Raw genomic sequence first — 20,196 nt, forward strand, 5'->3', positions numbered from 1 at the left:
AGACCACTATTAGAATATGCCAGTGGGTTTAGAACTGTTGGGAGGCAGCTAGAGATAAAACCCCACTTTTACATATTCAAAATAAAACTTTTCATTACTTTTGTTGTTATCATTTCAGCACATCTTGAAAAGGCTAGAAATCAGATTCTGCAGGACCATGAGGCTGACTACATACAGTTATTGAGCTGTAAACTGAAATTATGAACACCAACAATTAGGGAAAAGGAGGGAAGTTAAATAAAACTTTCTGACCAACAGTTAAATGAATTTCAGATGTTGGCTGGTATGCACCAGCTTGGTAGTGCTGAACTGCACCTATTTTCTTTTAAAACCAGGAACCAATCATGACTTGCAAGCTCTCAGTTGGGAAAATCTGACAGATTCTTCTATTCATCTCAGTTGGTTTGTTGATAATTAATAAAGTTCATCAAGCAAAATTATGACAAGGTAATAAAAATAAGAAAAATCCATTTTTTTCACAGACAGAATTTGCTCTTGGTTCTACATATACCCACTGAGCCCAAATATTTACAATTACAGCATATTTTCAAAGAAGCCAGGCACACAAGAACGGTAGTCGATAATTCCCGGTAGCTCAAAAGATAACATCGGAGGTCAAGTTTGGCTTGCCTAGACTGACAGCATTCCTGGATATAGCTAAGAGCGTGAACACGCAGACAGGAACGTTCACCTGCACCTCCCAAGGCAGTGAGCGAGGAGGGGAAGAGGAGGAGGGCTGGGGAGCAGAGGCCAGCAGCAGCTAACCGCGTTGGTTAGAACCGGCCGGTCGCTACGTCCTCCGCACAGGGGCAACGGCCCCGCCAGTCCCTCCGCAGGACGTCAGGGATCCAAAGCACCACCATCAGACAGGACCCATGGTCCATCTTGTAACCCTCTTTTGGGCAGGGATGCACAACCCTGTAGCCAAAACAACAGGCGTTGACATGGAGGGGCATGAAACATTCAATACCCCACACGCCTCACTTGTAGGGCAGCTCCATTTAGACCCCTGAGCAGGAGATATGACTGAAAAAGAGAAAATTCTACTAAGTTTTTGTTATGCGCTCACAATAACAGATGAAAGTAAAATTCCTGTTTTCTTCAAACCTTTTTATTTCAGTTGTATCACACTATTTTCTCAATTGAGCATAACATGGACTTCAGGAAGAAAAATAGCTATACTCTGGTTGGTAGATTAAATGTAACTGAATCAAGCCAAAGACCACGTCTAATCTAATTACCTCTGCAAATGATAACTCAGGAAAATTCTTGAGTTGTTCCAAAAATGCAGTTTTCTAAGACTCTGAAGATAGCTGGAACTGTGCAATTAAATGTGACTTTTCAGATGTGCAGTCACACAGGTCTGACAGCACAGAGCAACTACAACAGTGGTCCATATTTTATGAAAGCTAGAAGAGAGGAAGAGCACAGAGCTGGAGAGGCAATGCAAGCACCAAGTGTCTTCAAGAATAAATGTTGAGAATTACACCAGTTACAGACACCGTGGAAGAGGCAGGTTTTGCAAAGGACTCGAAAAAACTAATGTAGTGAAAAGGCTAAACAAAGTAACAGAGCGGTAGAGATTCTACTTCCAGCAAAGAACAAGATGGGAACAGAGGGATGTGGAGGTCAAAACAGAAGCAACAAAGTTGTGTGACCATGTGGAAACACAGTCAGAAAGGAGTCAGACATCAAGCAGACAACTCCTGGTACTCCAGGATGGAGTTTCTAGTCACAACAGAAAAGCGGCCGCATGTTCAGACGAGAGGCACAGGCTACACCACGGGAGCTGACTCGTGCTACCACAGCCACACTCGCTATTTGGAAAACTTGCCTGATTTTGCTTCAGGACAGACACTTGCTTCTGGAGGCAGATGTTTTCCTCTTCAAGCTCCGTGTAGTCTTGCAGCAAACGCGCTTCTCTGAATTTATACTCCTTAATATCATCTCGCAGACGGGACCTTTGAATTTCCACATTCTGATTGACCTGAAAACAAAACAAAACAAACAAAAAGAAAAACAGAATGATTAGTGACTTGGTCAGCTACGGTCACAATTTAATTTTAAAGTTTCATTTTTCTTTATATGCACTAATCAACTAGATTCTATTCAAACAAGCTCCCCTCCCTGCCCCCAAAATTAAATTAAAGAAACTCAAGTCATTTACACAGCTAATTAGATTTTGTTTCCTTGCTTTCCTTATGAATTCTCACTCCACCCTTGACTCAAAGGAAAGCTAATGGGCAAGCAGGTAATGCAACATTCATTTCAAAGTTTCCCTATTAGCAACAGCAAAATTCTCCAGATCAGGAATCAGATGCCTGAACGAACTAACCTTTAGGTAACACCATCTTTTCACAAGAGAAAGACAATTCCAGCTACTCGACACATTCATATTTGGATTTGCACATGCCTTTCCACAGAATTTTTTATGCCCAAATATTGGCAACAATTGCAATAATTTGAGAATTAAAAAAAAAATTTGGAGAGGAACATTGAGCTAAAACTCAAATGAAACACAAGATGACAGGTAGAAAGAAAGAGCATCTGGCAAGTTCAAAACTATTCCCTCCTCTAAGAGCAAGATTTGTGCTATTTGCACTTCTTTATTTAAACAGGTCATGACTTTGAAATACCTAAGAAGGAAAGTTTTCTTTAGCTTACTTGTGTGTACGCACAGACACTCAAACTCCCGAGGCAGCGTATACTCGGTTGCCTGAATGGCTCCCATGGGTTCATGGCAAGACTGCAGGCCAACACTTGGGTCTAGCATGTTCTGAACACACAGGCAGAGTCACCCACAACTACAAGACCACTAAATCGAAACCACGGCTCCCTCGCACATCACGTAGAGATCAAACTAGAGCACTCTTGTCCCTACTTGTAGCAACAAAGAAAAAAGCAATTCACAAGCACACTGAGAAGCTGAAATAACTATTAATTGCTAAAAGCAGATGCTACAGTGCAACACTGTAGGTGACAAGCTACGGTATGCCACATTCCAAGCACAAAATGCATTTCTCTACTCACTGCAAAAAGCACTTGTATTTCTTGACTACACAAGCGTCTGGTCCAGCGCGTCAGTTTTGTGAGGTTCTCCCCCCTCTCCCACAGGCATTCTTCCTTGGAGGTTACGGAACATCACAGCAAAACCAGGTCTTGGCTGAGCCTCACCTCTTGTTCAAGTTGGAAGCCTGCTGACAGATTCATTAAGCTTCTGGCCAAAAGCAGCCAAGTCAGGTCTGGAGGCTCTAGTGAAACCACTAATGCAAGCTCTGGCTTCAGAGCTGAAGCTGCGTGGTTATCCAGTTAATAACACTATGCTTCAACAGCCCTTTAGTCCAGGAGTCTAAAAGCACTTTTAACATTACTGAAGTTTTAAAACACATTTTTGTCTATTTGGGCCCATTTGCACACAAGTCCCTGTGCCGCTGGGAAAGCCGCGCTCCAGGCGGCGGACACAAACCCACATCGCGACCTCCTCTCCTCAGTGACTGCCACTGAGACCTCCCTCCCTGGGCAGGGAAAGCCTGCACCCAGAGACGCTGTTCAACAGCTAAGAAGGCAAAAGGTTCTTCTATTTTATACAAATTAGGAGGTCATTGCTATAATTTGTCCTGTTCCCAAATAATGGAAATTCAATGGCAGAGCTCCACAGATTTACAGGTTATCTCTTCCCCTTCCTTCCCCCAAACCTGAATAGGCTGCTTTGCTCCTGCTCCTCCCTGATGACCTCATCTTTGCAGAGGTCAAAGCCTGGAAAAGTCACTGGAGCCCTTATTTACTGCAGGGAAAATGTTTTCTGTCCAATCCGCTCTGCCACACTCAGAGCAATAGCGAGAGCTCATTACCTAATGGGAAAGTACTGTGGGGCTCTGTGCAGTGCAAGAAAAATCACTCTATTCCAATGTGTACAGGAAGGCCAGATTTAAAAATAGCTGCCTTGTTTCCTGACCAAGGAAGGAAGATATAACCTAGATTTATTGGCTGCTTAGCAAGCTGTACACTCAGTTTGCTCTTGGCATTTTACTGCCAAATAAATCTGCATGCTTGTAAGCTGCGGGGTTACATCGGGTCCTGTGCTATTCCACATAATTAACCAACTCGTTGGTTTGGGGGGGTTGTTCATTTGTTTGCTTTTTGAGGAAAAGAAGCTACTGCCTGCTCCTTTATCAGATTTTTATATTATAAAAAAATCATATTCATATATTTTAAGACAAATATACATTGTGCATGTCCTCATGTGAGATTTTGTCATGAATACTCAAAACTCAATGGATTATTGAACCACAGATGAGTTTGAAGCAAAAATCTCCTCTGATTTTAGGGATTTTTATTGCTTCAGTTATTCAGCTGTCCATTTTTCATTCCTCCTCAGGCCCACGGAACATAGCAGGAAAGGGGGATAGCAGGAAAGGGGGACCTGGAAGACAAGGGCAAGCTTCGCTGGGCTCATAGTTACATGAAAAGTCCGATTTCCACCCAAAGCTGGAGGGAGGTGGCTAAATAAGACTGCACTTACAAAATCTCACTCCCATTATGTGAAGAGTCAGCTTCTTCACCTGCAGAACAGGTGAAGGGTCCTGTGCATCCCACCCAGAAGACAATCACACAGACTATATCCCAAAGCCTCTGCACTCTGCCTGGAGACCGCACGCCACACATGGACCCTGCTGCTAGCAAGCTGCTCTTTGGCATTTTCTTCTGCTCAGTTTTGCCTCCGGAAAGTTCTGCAAAGGGCTGGATCACCAAGATCCATGCGGGAGATAGCAGAGATTTCCTGAGCTACACACCGAGGGGCGGTTCGAGCTGCTCTTGTCTGCATATCCAAACATAACTGCTTTCCTTCAACACCAACAGACACCTCCTCCTCAGCACCTACTTATCTAGTACATCCTTACATAAAAAGTACATTTAGTGCCCCATGCAATAAATATTCCCAGAAATTATCATTGAAGACACGCTGTGCTCCTCACAGGGAAGATGCACAGAAAAGGATGCAAGCGCTTTGCAAGACGCACACTGGAGCTGGGAGCAGCAGAGCCAACACGTTCTGTTGCTGTTGGGGTATTTGCATGTGTGTAGGCAGGGAAAATAATAAAGCATCATCTCTCAGACATTTTACTAAGTTCTAGCACGAAAACTAGGAAGACTATTCCGTGGAAACTCGTGTAACTTATCTTCTTCAGCACCGCTTTAAAGGAGGCACTTGGAATGGTTGTCTGCATTTTGTGTCTATTTCTGCAGCTGTTATTCTAGGAAAACATCCCCATAGTTAGATCTCCCACCCACACAAAATACCAGTGGTGCAATTGGCTCAAGATTTGAGCTGTGAAGCTCAAAAGAAAAAAAAAGAAAAAAAAAAAAAAAGAAAGAAATTTCAAGTCAATGACTAAGCATTAATTCATCTAACAAATCAAACTTGGAGCTGCTGATGCAGCTTTAATTGTGCCTCCTTGTATATACAGCCTTTAGACACCTGAAGGAAAGAGATTCTGCGGCACAACAGCACAAAATTGTAATTTAGGGCTGGAATGTAATATGCTCCTGGAAGGAGTTTTTGCACAAGAAAACAAAATCCATTTTCTCCTAGTTTTCAAATGCCGAACTCTTAAACAGTACTTTTTTTTTTTTTTATTACGGATATAAAAATAAAAATTTGAGAAGAAAAAGGTGGAAAGCTCCTTTAGGTCCAACTGCTTGCTGGACAGGAAGCCAGGCTTTGGAAACGTGAATGTTCCCAGGTGCAATAGGGGTCACTCACAAGATGCAGACGTCCTCCAGAGCGGCAGGGAGGTTGGGCAGCCCCGCCAGGGCAGCTGGGGCTCCTGGGGACGCCCTCGTCCCCTGCTTCTGCAGGCACCGGAGCTGCAAGGGCACCACACAACTTGGCCTGTTCTATTGTTATGATAAAACAGCTATGAAATACATAAGGGCTGCATCATGACTTGCAGACCTTTGCTTTCCTAACTACGACGGCCCCCCTGGAGCTGGTCGGCTCCTCGGAAGGGCCCTCCCGCAGCAGCCGGGCGCCAGTTGCTGCTGGGCGGAGAGCGCCCGGCTCTGCCTCCCCGTCCCGGGCCCTCCCGTCACAGACCCGTGCGTGCGGGTGACCGTGCACGGCCACACGGCCCGGGGCAGCGGCCCGCGCCTGCAACGCCCACGGTCAAGCAGGGACAAGTCGTACAGGAGAGCACCCCTCGTCCAACCTTCCAACCGTGTCCACTGAAATTCTGCAGTCACCGAGTTACTTCCTAAATGTTTACGAGAGCTTTGATACTTTGGTTCCATCTAAGACCCACACATCCAGAGGCCACGCACCTTACATGGTAGAAGGGGACAATTCTTTAGATATAAGCAATGCTTTTATTCTAACTGTGCCACCCGTGTCCTCTGCTCCGAACAGCATGTGTGAAATGAAGAAAATAGTTCAGAGAAGGGACAGAAAAATTAACATGCTCTCAGAGAAGCTCTACAACATAAGTACAATCAAAAGAAACATTGCAAAAGAGACCAGACCACCAATATAGTAAAGAAAAAAAAATAGTTTGAATTAGTAGGGCTGTAATTTTTTTTCTAGGGTTACTTGCAGGTACGTTTTTGGTGTCTTGTTCACACAAGCCCACTGGGAAAAAAAAAAAAAAAACCCAGAATCCATATTATCTTAAATCCTGTTGCTTAGACTCTGCTCTGTGCTTGCACTGCAAGCCATGGCATGACGGGCTTCCTCCTGAAAAGCTGCTAGACCTGATAAGTCTCAGTGTGACTGGAGAGTTTCACACATAGAGGGGTTCTGCGTTCATTTAGAAGCTGAAATAAATAATGTTTCACTCTTTAAATTAAAAAAAAAAAAGAGAGAATGGTAAGATTTAATCACATTTAATACCTTTTTGGGAGTCAGCGAGGAAACAAAAGCAGAGAGATGGATCGTACCCACGGGCAGCGCCACCCCTGTCACTCTCAGCCAGCGCAAGGCGCCTGCGGGGACGTCCTGCCCTGCTCTGCAATGAATGTGAAGAGCAAGATCTTCCTAAAAAAAGCACATTCCTCTCGTCCCTTTTGAGGTTGGGGGCCAAGGGTATTTTTTACATGTATTTTACACATTCGGAACCATTCTGGTGAGCGAGTCCGATGTCACTTTCCTAGTGGGAGGTCCAGTTTTACAAAACTGCCCCGGTCCCCGGGCAGTAAGGAGAGGAGCTCAGAGGAGCCTGAACTCAGTGTGGACAGGGCGGCCGGGTCGAGCTCCCCGCACAGGGCACAGACCCGCACAGGCACCTCGGGGTGCAGCCCGTGCCCGTTTAGCCTCCTGCCCAAGGTGGGCCCAAAGGCCACAGCAGCAGTTTGGCACCTCCCGCACCCGGCGATCCCGAGGGCTCTGGAGCGTCGCTGCGGGCCGCTCGGCTGCGCCTCCGGAGAGGAGAACCCCGGCAGCAAACGCGCCCAAGCGCCTGGCTCCTTCCCTGCTCCCTCGCACCCAACACACGCTCCGTGACACAGCCTCTTACTGCACAGGCTTTTGTCTCAAATTTTCTTCAGCTGTGATTACTAGGGCAGTACCCCACCATTAAGTACTCAGCTCCAGATTTTTAATTGTAATTTGCAAATCATTAAATAAAAAGCTTTGTGAAGCTGTGATACTGAAGAAGAGAGAACAAAGAAATTGCAGTCATAGATTTCTTCTCGGCACAATATTAGAGAGGCTTGAACCAAGACACAGTTACAACAGCATATCCTGGAGCCATTTAAATCTCTTAATTTTTTTTTTAAACAACAAAGCCTTGTTAAAATATCTACGTTCAATTGCTTAATGCATTGTTTACTAACTACCCATTTAAAGATTTGATCCCATCTGGATCAAAGCTAACTACCAAGGCTGACACTCCTCCTTCCCCACACCGTTTAGCCGTGCCCTCGCATGGGGCTTCCCTGTGAGCACTGCCCGGCAAACACGAGGCCTGGGGCACTGGGGCAGCTCTGCAAGGCAGCAGCACAGGGTCTTCACGAACATCACCCACAGCACACAGGGAGCCGGGAGGACTGTCCTTGCCCTCGTGCCTGAAAGACAAGGTGGAGCCGAGCCCCTGAGATCAGAGGATAACATTTTTCTAATTCATTCAAAATAGCTCATTTTAAAACTGGAACGAGCCAGTTATTGCCTCTTTTTTCAACAGTGATGCCACCATTTATGTATTTGTGCTTTATAAACCGGGAGCCATTTTGGGGCCGGATCTGCTCCCTGTGTTTACCCAGGGGACACCTTCTCTTCCACGGCCCGCGATGCCTGCGGCTGCAGCTCGGTGCTGGTGGGTGGCCAGCGCTCCACACCTCGCCCCCAGCCAAGCGCGGGAGCCTGTGCGGAAAACGCTGCCCCAAAGTTAATGATCGTGTTATGAACGGCACAGTGTAACGTTATTATTACAGTCTCCCTCTTCCTGCTCTGAATTGCTTGCTAAGAGCAGTTAAACTCCAGCTGCTTTTCAAATCTCAAATCTAAATGCTTGGCAGCTTTCCATGTCCTTCACTGCCACAAAGCAAACATTTAACCCTTCCAAGGCCTACTACGACTTTTACACAGCTCTCGTCTTTTCCCTCCACAAGGGTTGGTGGAGCCAACTCTAGCAGGGGCGCTGCCACCCACAGCATCAGCAAAGAGCCAGCGTCGGAGCTTCCCCATCCTCACCTGCTGCCACCTGCCACATCTCCCTGAAGGAGCAAGTGTCACCCACAGCGAGAACACTTAAACCCCTGGGCAATTGCTGCCATCGAAGCTGCATCAGAGCAGCCTGAACCACATATCCCACATGCTGCTTCAAAAGATATGGAAGAACTGGGCAGCGCAAACATGCGGGGCAGGACGCACAGCTGGACACGGGTTAAGGGTCTGGTAGTATTAAAGTCAAGAGCGAGACATCCATTCATTTCAGCTGAAGTCCAGGTGCTGCCTCCCGTGACCTCAAAGCCCAGAATTTCCTACAGGACCAGGTTTAGGGACACAAGTCCAGGTAACCTTCACAGCCCCAGTGCATCCTCTCACACAATTCAAATGGTTTTCAAAAATATTTGCCTTAACACACAACTGCAACTGCGATTCCTCCTTGTAAAGCATGGAGCTCTTCAAAAGGCACCAAGCGAAAGAAGAGTGGACAGACACAAGGCCAGGGAGCAGAGTGGGGCGCCAGCCCGAGTCACTGCTGCTCTCCACAGGGCTGCCGAGATGAGCAGCCCAGCAAGGGCAGCCTCGGCCCCTGCACCGCACCGGGGCCCCCGCCTGCCTGCGCTGCAGCTAACTGATTTTGAGGATTTTTTTTCCTCCTCATTTTCAGTTGCTAAAAGCACACGCATCAGTTCCAGCTTCACCAAATGTCACCCCTGCTGAAAGGAAAGGCCGGAAAGCAGCTTGGTGCGGAGCAGAGAGCCCCCGTGCTCAGGGCTGCCCGCCAGGCCCCGGGGCTTGGCAGGGCAAAGACCAGAGGCAGCCCAGGGGCACCTGAACTGCGGGCGGCCTTCGTACAGCTGCAGGCTGGCAAATCAACATCCTGCAAGAAGTCGCAGGTGATTTTTAGCCAGCGACTGGAAAGATGAGGGAAACTTCGAGGAAAGCAAGAGGGAGTTTATCCAGAAATGGACCCGCAGCTCCATTTTCAAGAGGACGTTCCTCCTTGGGAGGACAGCGCTGCTGCTGGGCCTGGCTCACAGCACACCCAGCCCCGCATCACAACAGGGACTTGTTCCAGGAGGGTGCGAAGCCACGGTAGCCTGTGGAAGCTATTTGCAAGCTTCTTCCAACAGACTGTGCCAGGCACAGCCCCGGAGAGGTGCCCGGGGCCCTGGAGGCAGGGAGGCTGCTCGGGAAGGCTGGCGACACGCAGAGCCATGGGGAGCCCCACAGCCGGGCGCGCAGAGAGCAGCGGCCATTTCCTTCCCGCGCGGCAGGAATTCTCCTTGTCCTTGTTTCCAGCCCATTTCCCGAGTAGTCTCTCTTGCCTTTAATCAAGCCAGACCATGTTTATAATGTTCTCACAGACTGTTTTTCCCTAGCTCACTGATAATTTCTAATGCTTTTCCCATGGTCATCTTTTTAAAACATCCTTCTGGTAATTAGTGATAATTATTGACCAAAATTTTCCTGCCTCGGTGATATGAGAGGCACATGTGCTGCGTGCCTGAAGTGCAAACGTACAGCTGCTTTACTCTGCGGCCGTGGCCCTCTCCAAACCCACGGTAACTCTGCCTCTCCAGAAACGCCCACTAACCACGTTTACTTTTGAACAGCTTTAAGTACAAGTTTCTCCCATTCATTAAAGCCTACCTTCCTCTGTTAAAAGGTCTGCTGGAGGGCTCATTTATTTTCTTGTTCATATTTCCTACTCTTATATTAAAGGTGTGTTTAAAGTCTCCATTAACCACTTCCAGCAGTGACAATCTTATCAGGCATATTTAACATTAGCACACGGTGGCACCAGGCCAAAAAGAAGTTTATGGGACTTGAGCACTACATACCACAAACCTCTCAGACACAAGGTTAAAATAATTTACAGTTATAATAATATCCACAAAACAGACGCTAGCATGATTATCAAAGATTAGAAGCCTTCCATTGGCTTAATTTATATGTAAAGCATCAGATGAAAGCGTTGGCTAAATTTATACTCTCAATATGAGTGGCCTATTTCACACATCCTGTCCTCCCGGATGTTAAAAGTGCTTCATTTACGGTGTGTAATTCTACGGAGATACAATCATCTCATAACCACTGGCTTAGAGCTTCAAGCAAAATTAATCAAGTAAATCCCAAAGAAGTTACTTATCCAAATGAACAATGCCTACAACACCACTTTATATTCACGTTAATGATACCTACAATGCCACCTCATAGCCAGCAGAGTTTGCTCGCTTTGGGCTTACAGCAGCGCTTCCGAGCAGACATCATGGAACCAGGAGGAGCGGGTGCTCCGAACGCGCTCGCGTGGAGGCTGCGCGGGCACTCGGGGCACGAGGCCGGCACCGCATCCGCGCGAGGCCGCTCGGCTGCCGGGGAGGAAGGAGCCTCTGGCTGCTGCCAGCAGAAACCCTCTTCCAAGACGGACGGGCAGGGGAAGGCAGTGAGCTTTATACTGCGACTCTGAATCCGAACAGACCGTTAACCTGTTTCTTCTTTAGACAAGGACGAGCTCACATGTTAGTCCCGGCGCTCTTTGCTCTCCCAGCAGCTGTGCTTCAGTGCGGGGCTTCGGCTGCAGCAACAGTCCCTAAGTTCACCCATTTTGGTGAAAGCTTAGTCAGGCTGTAATGTGGTTAGTGCTGCCAAACCAGGATCACCCAGCATTCCCATTCCAAATTCATTGTTTTTTCCTTTTAATTTACCAGCATCATTTTCAACTAATGCCTCACCCACCACACTGATTTGGACAGGAACAACATGAACTTTACATCTCTAGCATGTTGTTTTTTTTTTTTTTTTCCTTAAGTGAATTCATCGCCTAAAAACTCACATTAAATCAGAGGCAGAGGCACTAGGAGAAAGGGACCAGGTGAAAAAAAAAGTGAAAAACAAAAGAAAGAGGGAGATCAGTGGTCATAACCTTAGGTATTATTGCTGCAGCACAGACCATTTTTCCTTTCCCTCGCACAGAGAAGCTGCAGGTTACAGCAGCAGGACACAGGCAGCTCGGATTCTCCCTGGGCAGCTGATATTAACTGCTGAGCAGCAGTAATGCTCTGATGAGTCAACCCCATTACTTCATATGGGCTAGGACTAAATTACGACGCCTCCTTTCCCAGCTGAACCTCAAGCAGCGTGTCCCAGCTAGCTTGTGGTTACCAAAACAGATGTGGGGACGCAGCCCTGGACCTTTCAGGCGATGACTAAACACTCTTTCCAGAGACTTCCTTTGGCTCCCTTGATCCCATTCTGGCTCTTGCCCCTCCAGAGCTCTTCCTGCGGCAGCAGAGGAAGCGCAAGCACCCGAGCGCACGCACGCTGCCATCACAGCAGCGCAGGAAGGGCAAGGCTCCCGTCTGCTTCGTTAGAGCCTCTCTTCTGGGGCAAAACACTGTGGCTGCCCAAGTGGTGACAGCCACTTGACCCATTTGTGGGTGTGCTGACAACACCAACCACGGTACCAGGTATTCCCACGCTGCCCAGGCACTGCACCGAGACTGCTGACTCTGTTTACATTCACCATTTAGCTGTCGCATCATCCTCCTCAGCTACCCTCAAAAACTCGATCCAAACCAGCTGTCAAGTCAAAACTGATAATCTCATCAATCCCTGCAGGAATGGAGGCCTGCAATAATCCAGTTAAAGAGAAAACATGCAGCCCTCTCCAGCCAGACCTACGTACCGCAAGCAGAGGCGCCTTGAGCTTCGTGGCATCTGATGACCCACGAGCTCGTCCCTCCGTCCAGCCCTTCCCCTTGGCCAGGGCAGGGCCGAGGCCGCTTGGCCGCGCGGGAGGGAAGCGCTGGCGACCGGCACAGGCTGCTCCGCGGCTCGGGGACGCAGCGATGCCGAGTGCACCAGGACCAGCCGAGCTCCCACACGCGCAGCGGCTACCAGGGCAGAGGGCCCCGACAGGCCGCTCGGAAGGACGTCGGCAATGGCCTCCCCTGCCAACCGCCCCTGGACATACCAGCACCCCAGTCTGCTTCATCAAAAACATGGAAAAGGAATATATTTGTATTAAAGTATATCAAATTACATACGAGAATACCAAAATACAGGCTGAGAAGGGAATAAGGGAACCAAAAGAAACACAAGATGTTAGCACAGTAGCTAGGGCAACAAGAGCCCTGTGCAGCTATTTCTAACACTATGGGCACATCCTCCAGCTCTTTGTGCTTCTGCCTGATCGATGTTTTGTCACAACTTATGTCCCGAAAACCTCCTGTATGTGACTGGAAAATAAATCTTGGGATGTTGTCCCGAGTCGGTCTAGCAGCTGGAAATCTGCTAGGAAAAAACGCAGGTTTCATTTTCCCCCCAGCACGTTACAGCACTGCTTTGAGGGATACCACAGTATATGCGCTTCCCTTTTGTCAAAAAATAAAGCAAACAAAAATAAAACAAAACCCACACCCCACCGACCCAAACAAATCTTTCTTGGAAATATTGCCAAGGGCTGCCTGCTTTAATGGAAACCCTGCCAAGCACAACCAAAACAAAGCAATCTCCCAGCTTCTGCAGCCTAAAATTACACCACTTCCAAGCGGGAGCAAGAGTTTTCATTCACATGGGAGAGAAAAAAAAAAAACACTAATTGATGGCTTGCAAAGTTATTTCGAGACACTCTTTCACTGATTAGCGTGTTTCCATTTACTCTTTCAATTGTACATATTGATTTTTAAATCCGTTAAAAAAGTCAGGCTGTATACAAGAGACTTTTCCTCTCCACTGGTTATTGGGGTCAGAAGCTCGGCAGGCTTCAGGGTTACAACGATGGGCACAAGGAGCCGCTAAACAACCGGGATCAGCGCACGGAGGACATGCAGCAATTTAATTAGAGCAGACAACGGCGAGATGCCCCCGGCAAGTGTGCGACCAGATTAGCTCCCAAAGAACGGAGTAACTCGGAATCTTACCCCTAATGGAAACCTTGAAATCATGTTTGTAAAAAGACTCACAATGTCAGGAGCAGCATCTATGTTAGTACTATTTCAAAACCTGAAAACATGTAGTGTTCAGCTGGGGACTTTCACCTCGCTGATTTGCAGCATGATTTCCCTTTCCAGCCCTGAATCTCCAGGCAGCAGCCATCGCAGCAGAGACGCTGCTCACATCCCTGCCCGGAACACACCACTGCTCAGCAAGGCAGGGGCAGCCGCCTGCACGAGTGCGTGAGGCACATCAAACACGTCGCTCCAGCACCTCATCGGCTTTGCATCTGCTAAATTACGTTTCAAATAGCTGCAAATGGCATGCCTTACTGTAAAAATAACAAATTCTGAATTACTTGAAAAAGGAAGTAGGCAGTATATTAAAAATATATATACAAATCAACTTCAATTAAGATAAAAAGGTGGCAAGAAAAGAGCGGGGGCCGCAGCAGCATTGGCCCCTCACCAGCTGCCGGCACGGTGCGGAGCGCGGCGGGCAGCGAGGCTTCCTCAGCACGGCCCTTCCGAACCCGCAGCCTTGGGCTTCCTTGTTCGGCTGCAGGGAGTCCTTTGTACCCTTTTATTTATGGGTTATCAGTGCATTCAGGAGGGAAGGATGAAGGCAACCATGCATAAAGGGCTATTCAGCATCTTAGCTATAAATCCTGCTGGAAAAGAGAAGTGCAGTTGTGACTTTGGGAATATTCTCCCTTTAATGATGCTGTTAAGGACAGTTCTTATGGAAAGCTGGAGCATCCAAACACATAGACTATTACAGGAAAAGGGTGTCCACCAGGATGCTCTGAGCAGATGGGAGCAAGTCTGACCAGCAGCATAACAGCCTGCCAGGGGGAGCGCACTGGCTCCTAACGACAACCACTTGCTAGAAATTAAAATGGTCGCACACACGACCAGACCATGTCCTGTGCTTTCTAAAGCCTCTTCCAGCTCTGCTCACACACTCCAACTGCAGGCCCCAGGAAGATGGAGCAGGAATCCAACAGTGCTGCGGCTGAGGATCCGGAGCGGTGACCGCAGGCGAGGGAGCTGCCGCGCCGCGTCGCGAGGCCGCCCCGGCCGGAGCGCCTGCCCCGCGCAGACACGGCCTCCTACGGGCACCGCGCGCGGAGCGGCGCTAGGAACCCAGGGGCCTAGACAGCTGCAGCGCGCAGATTATCCTCCAGTCTGACGTGTATTTTTCTGGATAAAGCCTAAGCAAGAAAAAATAATAGGTAACCCCAGACAACAAAACGCATCAAAGATTTTCCAGAACAAATCTCAGAAAAATAGATTCCACTTTATAGCCTAAGAATGATAAAGTTATTTACATGATGTTCATTCATAATCATACTTTAAAAAAAGATTGAATATTCAGTACTTACTATATAACATCATGTTACGTTTGGCATTTTTCTCCCTAATGCATCAAAGCACACATACTAAGCTATATTCTCCTCCACAGTTTACCTAATCACAGCACCCTTCTGCTTTCCCAGGAAAGCAGTACTCATTTTCAGCTTGTGCATACTTGGGCACTGCTACCAGATGACTGAACCACCAAACCAGTCACCTATGATATCTGTTTTGGTGCCACAAAGATTCAGGAGAGATGAAAACAGATCAAAGAGAGGAGGCAATTAACAATTACTCAGGAGATCTCCTTGCAATGACTCTTCCGGGGGCAGGAGCTGCTGAGCTGGCTAATGACAGCAGTTAAATTCATAATTGCTTGCCCGTCTCAGCAGGCCCGACTTAGATAACTCAATAGAAGGTGTCAAAATTGCTTGCGTCTGCTATAGGAACTCCAGGTGTACTAAATGTTATTCTTCTCCTTCCAAAAGCCACTCATCACTTTCACGCAGGTGTTTGGAGAAGACATTAAAGGAATGACAGCACCTTAAAAGCTCCGTCTTGAATGCTCTTCCAGCTGACCATGTCAATGCCTCTCTCTCTCACCGTGGCCACCACTCCTGGCAGCCCAGGAGGAGCTGCCTGAACTATCCCTCTCTGCTAGTTGCTAAGGACTGAACAATTTTTCTTCCTCCAAAAAACCTACAGTCACAAAATAATTCCGTATCCCATCAGCTAGCTACAGAATAGCAGGTAAAACCTTTTGCAATCAGTCCTGACAAGCAAATCTCCCTTAAAAGTTAGGCAGGGAATCAGCCCCGGGCCAAGGCCAGGGCAGTTGCATTGGGAAGTAAAACCTCCCTGTGCCATCAGACACCCTGCAAGCCAGAGCTCCTCACGGGCAGTTGTGCATGGTGGGAGGACTAGATCCATCCGCAAACGCTCTCTGCAAGTTGAAAGAAAATTTACTATGGTTCTTCTCCATCAGTAATCAGAAAAACTGAAGGAAAAATTTCTCATCATACCTAGAGGGCATAAAATAGCAGATGATATTCCACCTTCTCCCACCCATTTCCTGCCCTCAACTCAAACCTTCAATAGAAGAAACAGCTGGGATGAAGAGGGAAGGGAAGGAAGGAGAAGACATTGGGACAACACGTAACCAACTGCTTATCAAGGTCACCTGCAGAGGAGCTTGTAACAACAGTTCTTCAGTTGTTATTATCTACCACATACAATTTGGATTTTTTTTTCAGTTTTCATTTTAGGCTTACAATATTAAAGTATTCAGTGATTTCAAGTAACTAAATACATCTTCCTCGAGTCAACAAGAGAGTTTTAATTAAAAAAAAAGGACTTAATTTTTTACAAAAATGTATATTTTCCGCAAGAAACCTGCCATCACCCAGTTCCCCTCCCCGTGGGTGGCTCAGCTCTCACTGAAAGCTCCCAGGCAGACCGACCTCCCTCTCACAGAGGAGTGTGCACGCAAGGAAGGGGAGCTCTGCAATGACCAAGCACAGGAAGGACACCCCAAAACCTCACAAACCAACAGTTCAGCCTGGCACTGTCTATAGCCATTTGCAGCTCCAAGAAAATAGGGTCAAGCAGTTGAAACACAACAGTATGTAAAAAGAAAATCACCTTCAACTACCGTGACTCACTGAGAGTGAAATCTGCCATTCGGCAGGTTTGCAGACAGCACTCGGAATCCGCTAGAGACACAATGCTGTGCTTGGGATGGGGAGCTTCTCCTTTAAGCTCTTCTTAAAAGTTAGGAAATAAAGACAGGGCTGTGTGTGCCTGTAGGAACTGGTTCCTTGGCTAAGCAGACCAGCATGGATGGATTCCAGGTCTGTTATCCCACAGCCAGGGCCCAAGGATTAAAGAGCTAGACTGACTCATATGATCACCTGTGACAGCTTATCCACCAAATCTCCTCCTTTGTTATACCCTCAAGTGCGGTAGTTTAGAACCTCCTCTTTTCCACAAAACTAACCTACATTTTCCAGAAAGACTCATCTTAAGACTTTTCAGTGCCTCATGAGTTTTCCCACCAAATATTACCCACATAATTTTCACTAGCTCCTGGAGAGGCAAAATTGAACCCTCATGACTTTCCGTTGTGGTCCTGTGAAATGCAGCTGGAGTCAGATGGGGGCTCCTGGGTAACTTCCTTCCGGGAGGGAAGCATCTACCTACCAGACTGGTTCATTATCTCAACTCCAAAAGAGACAAGTACTCAATGCTTCAAAGGAAAGTACATGAAGTCACAGATGGAATAACTGTGGAGTAACTGTTCACCACCTGGGGTTTAGAGCCTTTTTAAATTTTTACCCATTCTAAATTTTATCAATTGTTTGAACTCTTAAAAAACATCTTTTCTGTATCTGTAAAATGGATACTCCTGTTAAGCTAGAGATATTGTACTTAACTGCATCGTTCAAAACATTTTAAGCTAATCTCCGTGATTATTTCTCCTCAAAAATACTCAACTTAACAGCAATAAAGGGTCAAAGGTATTTTGAGATGGTAATTTAAGCAATCCTATGAAAAAGTGTAAGTTATCACTTCCATGAAAGAAAACAGAAGGCTATACGTCAGCATTGTTTTGTTATGGACCCACATCCTTACATGTTGGGATGGAAGAAGTGTTGGGCAAACTATTAAAAAATAAATAAATAAAAGGGGAGGAGGGAAGGGAATTTTAAACCAAATGTTTGGAACAAGAGGAAGACAGAAAAAAAAAAAAGGTATCCAAAATACACCCAAAGCTATTCTTAGTGCTTGGACTAAACACATTCCTCTGCTCCTTAAGGCAGTAGTTCTCCAATTGAGATTAGTGATATGCAGAACTGTCGTGGTCTGGATGCAGTCACATTCCTCTCAAATGACCTGGAACACCAGGCAGCTCTTGCTCCAGAACAAGTAGCTATTTAACTCGCCCAGAAAGCTCAGCAGAAAGATCCCAACCTTTAGCCAATGTGGCCCAGCACCTTGGTTCAACGGATGGACGCGGATAGCTGGATTTACTCTATCACTGAATTAGCTGCATATGGATGCAGTACTTGACTGAAGGCTCGGGGACAAAACTCACCTTACCAGCTGCCAGTGATAGGCAGATATTGATCAACCCGAGCATCTTCCTTAAGGTTACATAGGCCAAGGATGTATACTCACAATATAAGCTGTGATATGCACTGTCATCTTCCCTTACCTCTTTCAGTTCCTGTGCAACAGAATTAAGGCGTTCATTTTCAGACTGGGTGTTGGCAAGGACGTTTCTCAGCTGCTTCAGCTCTGTCTGCAGCTCCATAACCTTCTTCATGTAGTACTCTTCCTTAGTAGCTGACTCCTGTATCAAGGTCTCCTCTCTGCTCTCTCCATCTGCTGCCACCTTCTTGTGGTTGGTATGGGCCTGCCCAAAAGCCTAGGAGAGTTAGAAAACAAATCTTATTAGTAAATGCAGATTTTTAAATTGAAATTATTTACCTCTATATTTCTCTGATGCAAAACAATATAACCTTTTCCTACACCCATCTCCTCTTCTGGGATCAGATCTTTAGATGCTGTACAAGGGTCAACACAGGCCTCTTGCAAGTCACACACAGCACCCACACAGAGGCCCTACACATAGGCAGAATCCCATAAAAGCTCCCTAGGATGAAACTACGAGCTACTGACCGGACAGTGCTGTTAAAGATAGACTGTGTTTTCAACACATAGACCGACCGACATGAACAGACATTTCTATATGTGCCTCTTCCCTACAGGTGGTCAGACTTACTTCTGCAAACACCAAATCACTGAAAGAGATTGAGCGTTAGCAGCTCGCTCCACCTCCCAGCCTGTGCGCGCACACCCTCCTCCTCCCAATCCAGCTTCTTCAGCAAAGCATACGTCGGTTTAGACTTCATATATTTTTTAATGTATATTTATATTTTTTTCTTTGTTTCTGAGAGTTCTCATGCTGTTTTCAGCTCTGCCAGGTGATGCTGCAGTCAGTGCCCTCCAACACACAAGCAGGCAGCTGGACAGACACCCCCGCTGCTGGATTGCGGCGCTTGAAGAACCCTGTTGCAGCTTTCACTAATAGATGTTATAAAGCAAAAAATGTAACGTTTTAAGCAGGCATCCACCTGTAAGAGTCTGCCTGGCAGATGGAGCGAAGTAAATGAGATTAATGACTGCTATCTTTAAGCTGTACGTGCGTGAACCATGAGCCAGTGCAAGGTGTACGTGGTGCTTCCAGGTGCCACAGCATCTTCCGAGCTGCCAGCGTCCACACAGCACATTTTCATTGCCAGCATTAATGCTGTGCATTAAGCCAGGTCAAGGACAGAGCAATAATACTCATTTAGTCATGTATTATGTTTTTGATAGCCATCTTTTGCTAGTTCTTCAAAACCAGACTGTTGATGCAGGGGAAAAAAAATCTGCTTTGAATACAAGTAGGTTTCAGTATTTTATTACTTCTCCATATCAGAGCCTAAGCATTAGTGACATCATGATATATATAAAATATACCAGAGGTGAAACAAGCCACAAGGTGCTAGCTTGGGCTACTGTTAGAGGCACCCACATACTGCAGCTATCAGACTGAATTTGGTTTCAGAGAAGCAAATCACAGAAACAGGAGACGTATATCTATTGGAGAAATGCTAGCCAGATTCACTGAGAGGACCCAAGGGAAATTAAAAAGCGTCACATTTCAGACAGAAAGTAAAGCACCATCTGTGCGAGTCCTTGTCAAATGAGTTTCAACAAAGCAGCTTAAAAGCCTAATACCCAAGATCTCCATAAACGTTAAAGGGATAGCAAAAAGAAAAAGAAAAAAAAGACTCCCTCCCAAAACAAGCAAACAAAAAACCCAAACTACATATAAACTTTGCTTTACTATCAGTTTGCATAAAGAATTAGTATCTATGTTTTGCAGGCCTGCATTTATTTTAAATCTATGACAAGGACACACAAGGACATAGTGGAGTGGCACTGTTTTCTTGCCACTTGTAAATTTAGGCTACTCAAAGCCCTGTCTTATCAGCCATAGAGTAGAGTCATCAAGTGTGATTAAACCAAGAAATTTAGTAATTCATTGAGGCATAAGTTCTTCAGAATAATGATTAGTTGCTTTAAAAACTTTAGCTGTAGAGATGCTAAACCTTGGGCCTAATAAGTGAAGAAAGAATTTCACCATTTGCTACAGTCACTATTGATAGGGAGTATTTGAACACAAAACCTGACGTA

General features: G+C 46.5%; 1 protein-coding gene across 3 annotated transcripts in view; it reads right to left on the reverse strand.

Annotated features, from left to right (window-relative positions):
- The window catches only part of BICD2 (BICD cargo adaptor 2), a 75,904-nt gene that overhangs the window by 18,383 nt on the left and 37,325 nt on the right, over positions 1-20,196 (reverse strand). For all 3 annotated transcript variants that reach the window (XM_088532036.1, XM_088532035.1, XM_088532034.1), the window contains exons 2-3: positions 18,167-18,379; positions 1,835-1,987 (exon numbers count right to left, since the gene is read on the reverse strand). In XM_088532036.1, the coding sequence (XP_088388162.1) occupies positions 1,835-1,987; positions 18,167-18,379 (366 nt within the window). The remainder of the gene's footprint in view (positions 1-1,834; positions 1,988-18,166; positions 18,380-20,196) is intronic.

The sequence above is a fragment of the Tinamus guttatus genome, unplaced genomic scaffold (assembly GCF_059628265.1).
Source record: "Tinamus guttatus ecotype Peru unplaced genomic scaffold, ASM5962826v1 Tinamus_guttatus_pri_ptg000451l, whole genome shotgun sequence".
Lineage (NCBI taxonomy): Eukaryota > Metazoa > Chordata > Aves > Tinamiformes > Tinamidae > Tinamus > Tinamus guttatus.